The following is a 12,012-nucleotide window of genomic DNA, read 5'->3' on the forward strand; positions in this document are numbered from 1 at the left end:
GTGTTTTAAAATATTTTGTAATACAATGTCATGAAATAGAAAATATTTGAAGACACCAGATACATATGAAAAAAATATTTTAGAACATTAGATGAATCATAAAATATTTTGAGATATTAAAAAGATCCAAAAAATATTTTAGAGGGTTAGATGAACTTTAATCAAAAATAATTTTAATACAAATAATTTTTTTAAGCAAAAAAAGAAAAAAAAAAGGAAAAATAATTCAGAAAAATAAGAAAAATGTTTTAATATATATTTAGTGTTTTAAAATATTCTCTATTTCGTGATATTACATCACAAAATATTTTGAAATACTGAAAAAAATATTTTAAAAGTACTGGATAAATTAAAATAAACTGCATCACAAAAAAAAGTACCTCACAATACTGCTTAGCACCCATCAAAATGATGACCACGGAATGCAGACTTCTAGGGCCTGTTTGGTTTGAGGGGAGGGGAGGGGAGGGGAGGGGAGGTTTTATCCTCACCTTGTTTGGTTTGATTAAAAAGAAAGGGAGGGGAGGATATTTAATGATCCCTTGTTTAGTTCAAGGAAGGGAGAGGAGGGATAGTAATAATCAATTTACCATTTTACCCTTACATATTAGTTTATATTTTTTATTGATATATTATATAAATTAATTTACATCTTAATTTCAATTATATAATCTAATGAAAATTCAGTCTTATCATGTTAATATGTGCATTAAAAAATTGGTACAGTAATTTTTTATTCTAATTAATATAATAATATATTTAAAATAATCAAATTAACAAATTTTATATGCTCTAAGAAAAATGAAATTTTATTCTCTTTAGGCTATCCTTTTTTTCAGCTTTAAAATATTTTAATAAATAATATATTTATAAAAAAACAATTAATTTTATAATATTTATAATTTTTTATTTAAATAATATATTTTTTATTATAATAATTTATATTTTTTATTTTTTACTTAGGATAATATATTTTTTATTTGAAATAAATAATATTTTATGGGTAGTAGTGGAATATTAAAAAAACTATAAGGGTATAATGGTCCAAAATTTTAACTCCCCTCCAAAAACCCTAATTTGAAAGGGAGTTAAAATGAGGGGAAGGGAGGGGACATTTTAGCTCTCCTCCCTTCCAAAATTTTTAACCAAATGAGGGAAGGGACTCATTTTCCCTCCCCTCCCCTACCCTCCCCTCCAACCAAACAAACCCTTAAATTCTCAGAATTATAATTATAGTGGCAAAACTCTTTCTCCAAATTCTTAGAATGCCTATATAATCTCTCACTAAATACCTCACAGTACTGCTCAACTCTCATCAAGACGGTGAGAACAGAATGCGAAAGCCTAAGTTCTCATAATTATAGTGGCAAAACTTTTCCTCCAAATTTTCAAAATGCCTATACAAAATCTGTCACTAATTTCCTGAGCATGTAGATCTGAATCACCAAAACCTAACCTTATTCACCGGCTTCTGCCGTGGCGACAGCTTCCGATGAATCACCTGACATTTCATTCATCTGCTGTTGCATCAGCATCCGTCGCTCCATATTCCGCATCTTGTTAATGGTGCTAAAGCGTGCATCAACAAAGATGCCACCACTAAAACGTCCTTCGCTCTCTCCACTTGCTAGCCATTACAATCCTCCTCCATTGGCAATTAATAAGATCAAATAGAATCTTTCTGCCTCGCAAAAATTGCAAATCTATTATTTTGAAGATCACTGACCTAAAGCATGATCAGTAAATCTCGTATTCCAACTGAAAATGTTCTTTCTAATATAATTATCTAGGATAAAAAGGAGTATAAAATTTAAAAATCATATTGAGGAGGGAAGCGCTCCATAAGAGTACCAAGACATAACAAATTACAAAACCCTATAAGAGGTTCAGGTACTTGAAAAGTAATGGAGATATCTCACTAAGTTATGTTACAAGAGAAAAATAACCAAAAGAGAAAGTTGTAGACAACAATTTTGGTAATATTATCTTTGGGGATTTCAGAATCATTTCGGGATTTTCAGAAACTTTTTTGAAATTAATTATCTTCTGTGGGACTAAGTGCAATTTTTCCTAGATTCTACTTATTAGCTTCCAAAAAATTTCTGCGATTAGCACTGGCAAGGACAACTTGAGAATCCAAATGTTTTTTCTTTTTTTTTATTGTATACCCAACTACATTTGGCTTTTCAAATATGCTAAATTAAAGTAGTTAATATTGCTATCTAATATTCTTCCAGATTGGAATTAACCAGTCATCCCTCACCCAGTTAGTAAGTGATCGAATCATTATTTTATTCATAACAAGAGTGAATTGATTACCGAACCAGACATACTAGTGAAAATATTCGACACCATTGAAAGATATTCGTGTGAAAAGAATCTAGAGAAAAAGATATAAAGGTAAAAAAAAAAAAAAAAACCAATGGAGCAGAATTCTTCTCGTGCATATTGATTTAAAAGTGCGGAAAATTTTTTGACGTGGGCCTTTGTTTATGCTTTTATATGCCTCCAATTATTATTTTTTGGCTCAGATATATCATATATGGCTTCACTTATTAAATATTATTTTTTCAATTCTAAATATAAAATCTATTTTATAGTGTAAAATATATTATAAAATAGGTCTTATATATTTAGGAATCTTAACTGTTTTTTTTCCTACTGTTAGCAAATTAAAATTAACCGTTAAAATATTGACTATAACCGTTAAAATTTTTTTAAAAAAATTTATACCATCATCGAATGATAAAAGGATTAATGTGCATGTCTTTTTTGTTTTTGGTTCCCCTTCTCTCGTTTGTAACTAGTTGTACGCTTTTTGCTTCTGAATAATAAATTCTGTTCACTAAAAAAAAAAAGGGATTAATGTGCATTTTTTATGTTCTCTCTCGGGCCCCGGGGGGTTTTTTTCCTATGGTCCCTTTGTTTTTTTCCTTTTCCTTTTGGCTCTTGTAACTCCATCCTTGCCTGATGCTTTTGGCGCCACCACCACGCGCCTGAATCAGATTTCCACCACCCCAGACTTCATCTTTGATTGAAACTTTCAGTGTTACTTGAAGTTCACATTCACATTCACGTAAATTATAAGCACACGCAACAATGACAGAACAATCTATTTCTCTGGGTATAAATAATTAAGAACCGCAGTCAGTTCAGTGCGCCACCACGATTCATCTGTGCTTCTCCCGTTTCTTCCCTCCCTCTCTCCCTCTCTCTCTCCGAGGCTTTCCCTTAACCCAAATAGTCAGCGCTGTCCTTTACGCATCTCTTTTCTTTTTGGTTTGCTTCAAATTTTGCAAACACTCTCTGATTATGTGGGGGGTTTACAGATGTCTCTCAGAATTATTGCGGGGTTTCAGGAGAGTAGTTGCTCTGTGCATTTTGCCTTTGTGGGGAAGCAGAAAAGCTCTGACAGAAGACGGAGGAGACACTAGACAGGTCTCGAAGAATACTACAGAAACTTCAAACCCAAGAACTACAGAAACTTCAAACCTAAGACAACCACAACAAGGTAAGGAAAATTTCACATTCTTGCCTTTGAAATTTGTTCATTTTCAAGAAAAGAAGGAGGAGGAGAAGAAGCTTGGAGGATCTTGCAGAATAATACCAATGGATAAATCTTTTTTCCCCCCTCAGTTGAGGGTTTTAGAAATCCTGAGGCTTCGAAGGAAGGAGTTAGTCCACTTACCAAGAAATATTGGCGCCAACGATACAGACTATTCTCGAAATATGACCAAGGTATCCAAATGGACGAAGAAGGTTGGTTCTCTGTGACACCTGAAGAAATTGCCATTAGACATGCTGAGAGGTGTACGGGTCATGAGGTTGTGATTGATTCCTTCTCTGGAGTTGGAGGAAATGCTATTCAGTTTGCCAGAAAGTAACTTTCTTCTGCTTTTATAGCTCTTATTTGTTATTTCTGCCTAGTTTCAGTAATTGCCTGCATATTCTGAACCTTGACATATACTTCATAAGTTACTACTCCTTCCAGTCTATAGTTGTGTGCATGTTAGACTTGGATTCCTTGCACTACCTAACTCTATAGAGTGCTCAGGAGCAGTTATAAAATTAAATTGTGTTACTTCTTATATTTTTATTTTACATATAATCAATTTTACTGTCCATAATACACTGCATTAGAGCACTTGGCAAATTATGGCACTGCAGAGAGTCTAAGTCCGTATTTTCTCAACATTTATGAACTGAGCTGAAAATGTTGTATGGTAACTTTATGCTAAAAATGCAATGCAAGAACTCTGTCAGTGAACAACCTAAATTCAGCATTTTTAATATTGACTTTGGTTGCCTGCGTTTAGGTATAAAGGTATATTTTGTCAGGATAGCTTGTCTTTGTTTTTGCAGTTTGCACTTTTTAGGGTGATCGATTTGGAATCGGTACAAAAATTAGTTACTATCTCAAAGCTTCATTTCTATGCTTTTGCTTTGAAACCTTGCAAGAACTAGATAATATGTACACACACACACACACACAAAAACAAACATGTTATTATATCTTCTTTCTTATAGTTTGTTTGTTATATCCAATTTTTCAGGGGTTGTCATGTTATTGCCATAGACATAGATCCTGCAAAAGTTGCACTGGCAATGAATAATGCAAAAGTATATGGAGTTGAGGAATATATTGATTTCATTGTTGGAGATTTTTTTGCGCTTGCTCCATCGTTGAAGGCAAAATTTTACTGTCACTGTCTTTTTTCTTTTTTCTTTTTTTCCCCTGAGAACCATGCCCCTGTTCAACAACTGAGGGCTGTTTATTGCTTTTATGATTTCATTCCGCCAGGGAGATATAGTGTTCCTTTCACCACCATGGGGCGGTCCTTCTTATAAAGACGTCCAAACATTCACACTTGAGTTGCTTAAGCCAGTTGATGGGTATGTCATGCTGCTTGCTTGCTTTTGAATGAGATTAGCTTTTCAATTTCTACTTGCATCAATATGTTACTGGCATTTAGTTTTGTGGCCATACAGTATGTTAGTGTCGCAAGTGTACTCTTGATCTCTCTAGTTTCATGAAGGTTATATTTGGTTCCCCTGGTTTAGAATTAGCCAATGTTGTCATCTTATTTGATTGAAATAAGTTAATGTTCTCCCTGTGTGTCATAATTCATAAAATTTAATGACTGTAGTAATTTGTTGACTTTGACAGCATTGTTTATGTGATACTACCTCTGATCCTTAATATAAGAGCTAGTTACTAATTTGAGTAAATTAAGAAAATTAGTTAAGTTAGTTATTTGTAATAAATAGGTGTTGTATTTCTTAAAATATCCTTACTAATCAAATGTATTAGCCAGAACTACTATTATTATAAAGACTACCTTCGAAAAAAATAAATAAATATAAGACATAAAGTAGATTGGGGTTTTATATTTAAGACCAAAATAAAGTTAAACGAGCTCTTATATTAAGAACCGGAGGTAGTATTATAATTCATGCAACCGATCTAACGTAATGGGATAAGATTTATTGTTATTGTTGTTACTTTGAACCGGGAAAATGTTAATCTCTTGTGCAGTTATACTTTGTTTCGGGTTGCTCAAGCTATAACTCCTAATATCATTATGTTTCTACCTCGGAACATTAACCTAGAACAAGTTCCAGAGCTGTGTAGGCTGTCTTCTCCTCCTTTGCAGCTTAAGGTAAAATCTCTGCAATATGTGATTCATTCTAGAATTATGTTTCCATTTACATTTTTACCCGAGAGAGAGAGAGAGAGAGATTAGAAAGGTGAATGGTTTCAAATTTGCAGGTTGAACTAAATTATATACAGAACCATCCTAAGGGTGTGACTCTGTACTTTGGTAGTACGGTAGCTGCTTCTCCCGGATTTTCATCAGAATGTGAAGTGCTTCCATATGAAGACTGTTAATTACTTAATTGCAGGCGTTAATCTCTCTTAAATGTAAAGCTATCTCTCGTATTTATACATTGGTTGACAAGACTTTCTGCCACTTACGCCAACTTGAATTAATAGAATGCTTCCTCAATTTTATTTTAAAAGAAGTTTCAGCATGAGTCTACTCTTAAAGACTTGTTGATGTATTGATTTCTTGTATTTAATTCAAATTTTATTTTTTTTTTTAATTTAAGAATTTAGCATTACAACATGATGTCTAAAATGATTTTTAATATTTTTATATGCATGAATTAAATTTATTTTATCATCTACATTTTATCCCTTTTATTTTTATAAATACATTTTATCCTTTTTTATCTTTATAAATATTACATGTTCTGAATATGAATGTAAAATATGATTAATTATATCACTGAAACCTTAATAAAAAATCTATAAAACTAACCGTAAGGGTTAAATTTATTAAATGTTTTATTGAATTATATAGACTTAGTTTTAAATTTTAAACTATGACATTAAATGGAAAATTAAATACAATTATGAAAAATAATTTCTCCAAATTTTCTCAGTTTCGTATTTTGACATCTCAATATCAGGCTTTTAGAGCTTATGCGGAAAACATTTGATAAAAAAATATATCATTAAGTTTCAATGTTTTTCTCGGTCAACAAAAGTTTTATACTACAAAATCAAGTCTTTTTCAGAAATTTCTGTTTAATAGCTTTAGCAAAAGGGGTGGTAGGCATAAAACACAATTGCAATCAAATTAGCCTCTCTAGGAATTCAAATTACTATTCCAGTTCTAAATATAAGATCTTTTTTATAGTATAAATTACACTATAAAAGAAGTCTTATATTTATGATCAGAAGAGTATTAAGCAGCCGTTGATGAGATTTCTTTCCAAAAGAATATTTCCAACAAAAAATCACGGCACAAGTTTTTAATTATCATATTCAGAAATCACATGTTTGATTTTTCAGGTTATTATTTAATACATGCCGAAAATTTCCCTCGTTCTGATTGCTTCGGCCATAAGAACTGATGTTGCTTTTCTTACCTAGCAAGCAACCAAAAGAATCTCTTACCATAAAATTGATCTAATTAATTTTTAGATAATTATCAATTGGAGCATGCCATCTTTCTTTCTTGGGAAAACTATGTTTTGTGGTCCCTATAGTTTTGGTCAAGTTTGGTCAAGATCCTTAGAGTTTATTTTTTAAGGATACGAGTCCTTGAAGCTTTATTTAGTCAGATTTGGTCAAAATACTTATGTCAACTGACATGGCTTGTCAGTGTTAAAAATGATTATGTGGCAGTTGACTTAATGAGTTGGCAATTTTTTTTAATGACTGGACCCTTTTGCCCTTTTTCAAGAGAATCGTGTTCTTACATTTCTTTATTCATCACATTCGCATTTCATGCTTATCATCTTGATTTATCTAGTATTTTAAAATATTTTGTAATACAATATCATGAAATAGAAAATATTTGAAGACACTAGATACATATGAAAAAAATATTTTAGGGCATTAGATGAATCATAAAATATTTTGAAGCATTAAAAAGATCCAAAAAAATATTTTAAAGTGTTAGATGAACTTTAACCAAAAATAATTTTTTTAAGCAAAAAAAAAGAAAAAAGGAAAAAATAATTCAAACAATAAGGAAAATATTTTAATATATGTATTTAATGTTTTAAAATATTTTTTATTTCGTGATATTGCATCACAAATTATTTTGAAATACTGAAAAAATGTATTTTAAAAGTACTGGATAAATTAAAATAAACTCCATCACAAAAAAAAAAAAGTACCTCACAGTACTGCTTAGCACTCATCAAAATGATGACCACGGAATGCAGACTTCTAAATTCTCAGAATTATAATTATAATGGCAAAACTCTTTCTCCAAATTCTTAGAATGCCTGTATAATCTCTCACTAAATACCTCAGTACTGCTTAGCACTCACCGAGACGGTGAGAACAGAATGCGGAAGCCTAAGTTCTCATAATTATAATTATAGTGGCAAAACTTTTCCTCCAAATTCTCAGAATGCCGGTACAAAATCTGTCACTAATTTCATGAGCATGTAGATCTGAATCACCAAAACCTAACCTTATTCACTGGCTTTTGCCGTGGCGACAGCTTCCGATGAATCACCTGACATTTTATTCATCTGCTGTTGCATCAGCATCCGTCGCTCCATATTCCGCATCTTGTTAATGGTGCTAAAGCATGCATCAACAAGCCTGTAAGGGTTGGGTCCGACTGGTCGCAAACGGGGGCACAATGCGCGTTCTCCTACCGGGTCATGGGCTCGATTCCTGGCGAGGCACCCTGGGATTAGTCTGGCCGATACGCTGGGATACCCTGAGTTAGCGATAACATCCTACTCAAAAAAAAAAGCATGCATCAACAAAGATGCCACCACTAAAACGTCCTTCGTTCTCTCCACTTGCTAGCCGTTACTATCCTCCTCCATTGGCAATTAATAATTATAAGATCAAATCGAATCCTTCTGCCTCGCAAAAATTGCAAATCTATTACTACCTCCGGTCCTAATTATAAGACCCAGTTGACTAATTTGAGGAGATTAAGGAAGTAAGTTAAGTTAGTTATTTGTAAAAAATAAGTGTTGTCATTCCTAAAATATGCTTGCTAATTAAGTATATTGGTTAGAGCTATCATTATTAAAAGGACTATCTTGAGAAAAAATGCATAAATATGAGAGACAAAATGGATTGGGGTCTTATAATTAGGACCAAGCTAAAAGTCAAACGGGATCTTATATTAAGGACCGAAGGTAGTATTTTGAATATCACTGACCTAAAGCATGATTAGTAAATCTCATATTCCAACTGAAAATGTTCTTTCTAATATAATTATCTAGGATAAAAAGGAGCATAAAATTTAAAAATCATATTGAGGAGGCAAGCACTCCATAAGAGTGCCAAGACGTAACAAATTCCAAAATCCTATAAGAGGTTTAGGTACTTGAAAAGTAATGAAGAGATCTCAATCAGTTATTTTACAAGAGAAAAAATAAAACAGAAAAGAGAAAGTTGTGGAGAATAATTTTGGTAATGTTATCATGTGATAAGAAGAGGATCTTACATGTAGATCTGTCATATAGATCTAATAGAAATTTGGCTAAAAAGAAAAGTACAAGGAAAAGGACGCAACATAAATATGATTATTTTTTTTAATATGTAAAAATTATATGTGGACTTGCAGTCAAAACATATGAAATAAAAAGTTATTATGTGATATATAAATATTTGTGTGAAAATAAAGAATTTCACAAAAGTCTAGCAATGATTATGTTGAGGCATATGTTGTGGTGGATGCAATAATTTTTGTATTTATTACTAGTCTTGCAAAATATGAAAAACAAGATATGCGTATGTTAGATATTGTTTTGTTTTGGCCTTTCTATTAGATATTGTTACAACTTATACATGTGACTCACTAAATAAAGAAGTTTACATTATAGTTCTTGAAGGATTTAAAATGCCCAAAGCATATACAAGAAAATCATTCAATATTTAAAATTTTATGTTGATTAATATAATATGACTATTTTTTGACTAAAAAATGTATTGAAAAATAAATAATTTTACATCTTACTTGACCTATAAAACAAGTTATTGAATGCATCAATGATTGATTTTTATCGTGAGTATTTTCTCTGTAAACTATGTTAAATTGAATGGAGATTTGATATGATACTTTTACGAAACTACTATATAAGATCATTTTGTTCAAAATAAATTGGTTATGTGGACGTAAGATATATCATGGTGATTTTCAAAATAATTTTTCATTTTTTATTTTCAATTTTTCAAAGTGTATAAGGCAAGTGGAAAGTATATTGATAATTCAACATATCCAGAAGATATGTTGGAGAAAATATACTTAATATTATATGATGATAATACATCGTGAATAGTTCGGCTAAAAAAAAAATATATGCCTCGAAAGCATTAGAAATAATCTACTGGAAAAATCAAAATATTCTATTAAGATGAAATGACAAAAGTGATGTTGTCATCAAGGAAAGTAAAAATAATATTATCAGCAAGGAGAGTAAAGATTATGCTACAATCTTTTTCTTAATCAAGGTTTTGTCTCACAAGTTTTTCTAGTAAAATTTTTAGCGAAACAGTTTCAATATGTATTGAGTACTTTTTTTCCTCACAAGATTTTTGTCCTATTAGGTTTTTTCTAATAAGATTTTAATGAGACACATTACTTATTTATAAACATTCAAGGAGCAGTGTTATAAATATTGTAATATTAAGTACGGATGTCATAACCTTCTAAGAATTGTCTTTTGGCATTTCACACTTTAGGCCATATAACCTACAACATGAATGACTTCTTGGGAGTTCTTCATGATTAGTACTGGTAACCTCTAAATATTATATATCTTATAATTATGTAGATATATTCATTGTTGTATTTCTTCAAAAAGAATTTAAGGACTTTTGCCTATAAATAATGGACACATATCAAGTGGTTGTAAGTTTGAAATGAATAAAAGATTACTCCCTCTTTCTCCTCCAATTCTCTCTTATCTTTTCCATGTCTCATCCCAAATCTCTCTTGTATTTTTCTTATTTTCATAACAAAATCTTAATTTTATAAAATAAATTAATTGTTTAAAGAAATTCACTTGAGGGGAAAGAGGGAGAAGGAGGTGGGGGAACTAGAGGGAGAAGACAAGAATTGACCTTCGTTGCAGCTGCAGTTTGAAAGAAAAAATACCTAGTCATCTAAAAAAAAAATTGTCACCTCATTAAGCGATTTCCAACATAATTATTTTTAGAATAAAATACACTAACCACTCTTCTATTTTATTTAAATTATAAAAAATTTTCTTCTATTTTAAAAATATACATGAACCTCTTTTTAAATTAACATATATATTACATAAATCTTTCTTATAAATTTGAGATTCCATTTACATCCATCCAAATGTTAGTTGATTATTAAATTTGACTCTTAAACTTTTATTTTGACTAAAATACTCCTCTTTAACATAAGAATTATTTAAACATTTATATTTGTTTTTATGCCATATATTTTTAAAAAAACTACCTTTTATAAAACCAAAAATTATTTTAAAAAAATCTATTTTCAAACTTTCTAATATGTCATGAAATTTAATAATTTTTATTATATAATAAGATTTTATAATTTTAATTTTTCATCGCATTAATTCAAATAATTAATTGATATTTCTTTTAAATGATTAAAAAATTTTAAATACTTTTTTTATCATATAATATAAACGATGTAACTTTGAGACATTATATAAATATTTAAATTTAATATTTAAAATTTTAAACAATTATTTTACAAACATTTATAACTACTTCATTATAAACTTATTTAAAAAATAATCAAATTTGTTGGGTCTACATTGGTTATGATATTTAAGTTTTTGTCCAAAGAAACATTAAACAAATAATTATGAAACTAAAAAAAATAGAAATATTGTTCAAAATAATTTTAGTCAAAATTAGAAATTTAGTAAGATGAAGGATAAAATAGTTAATAAAATTTTTTTAATACAAATTTTAATTAAAAAAAGTATTTTTTTTAAATATTCTTACCGGAGTTAATTGTTTAGATTTAAATGTATGTTTCCAAAATAGAAAAGATATCCTTGTAATTAAGCTAAAATACAAAAGATGTTAGAGTATTTTATTCTTATTTTTAACACTGTCAACTCATGTCAAGAGAAGGATTTGATTGAAACTACAGCAGCCCATATCTTCAAAAATAAATTCTAGGGACTTTGACCAAATTTGACTAAAAGGGTGTTTGGTTTCATTCAAAAACACTTTTAAAAAGTATTTTTTTCCACAAATTGAGATAAAACTCTTCTCGTATACTTACTTCATATGTCGTAAAATTACTTTTAAAATCATCATTTGATTTCTATCCAAACACCCTATAAAATATAAGAATCCAGAACATAGTTTTCCCTTCTTTCTTGTTAACATTAGGGGCCTGTTTAATAGAAAGAATTAGTTAGAATGAAAAGGAATGGAAAATTTCAAAGTGGTGGCATGTGTGCCTAATTTCAATAGTTGCCTGCATACTTTGAACCTTGACATATATGACA

The 12,012-nt window shown here is 30.1% G+C and overlaps 1 protein-coding gene across 1 annotated transcript; it reads left to right on the forward strand.

The window, feature by feature from the left end:
* The first annotated feature begins 3,202 nt into the window (after positions 1 to 3,202).
* On the forward strand, positions 3,203 to 5,946 carry LOC114746733 (trimethylguanosine synthase-like). Its single transcript, XM_028935008.1, has 6 exons — positions 3,203 to 3,511; positions 3,637 to 3,880; positions 4,554 to 4,689; positions 4,802 to 4,893; positions 5,537 to 5,660; positions 5,771 to 5,946. Exons 1-6 carry the CDS (start codon positions 3,313 to 3,315, stop codon positions 5,888 to 5,890), a joined length of 915 nt encoding a protein of 304 aa, XP_028790841.1. The 5' UTR covers positions 3,203 to 3,312; the 3' UTR covers positions 5,891 to 5,946.
* Positions 5,947 to 12,012: the final 6,066 nt, after the last annotated feature.

Source organism: Neltuma alba, unplaced genomic scaffold, assembly GCF_004799145.2.
Source record: "Neltuma alba isolate B1F8T4 unplaced genomic scaffold, ASM479914v2 tig00005085_pilon, whole genome shotgun sequence".
Classification (NCBI taxonomy): Eukaryota; Viridiplantae; Streptophyta; class Magnoliopsida; order Fabales; family Fabaceae; genus Neltuma; species Neltuma alba.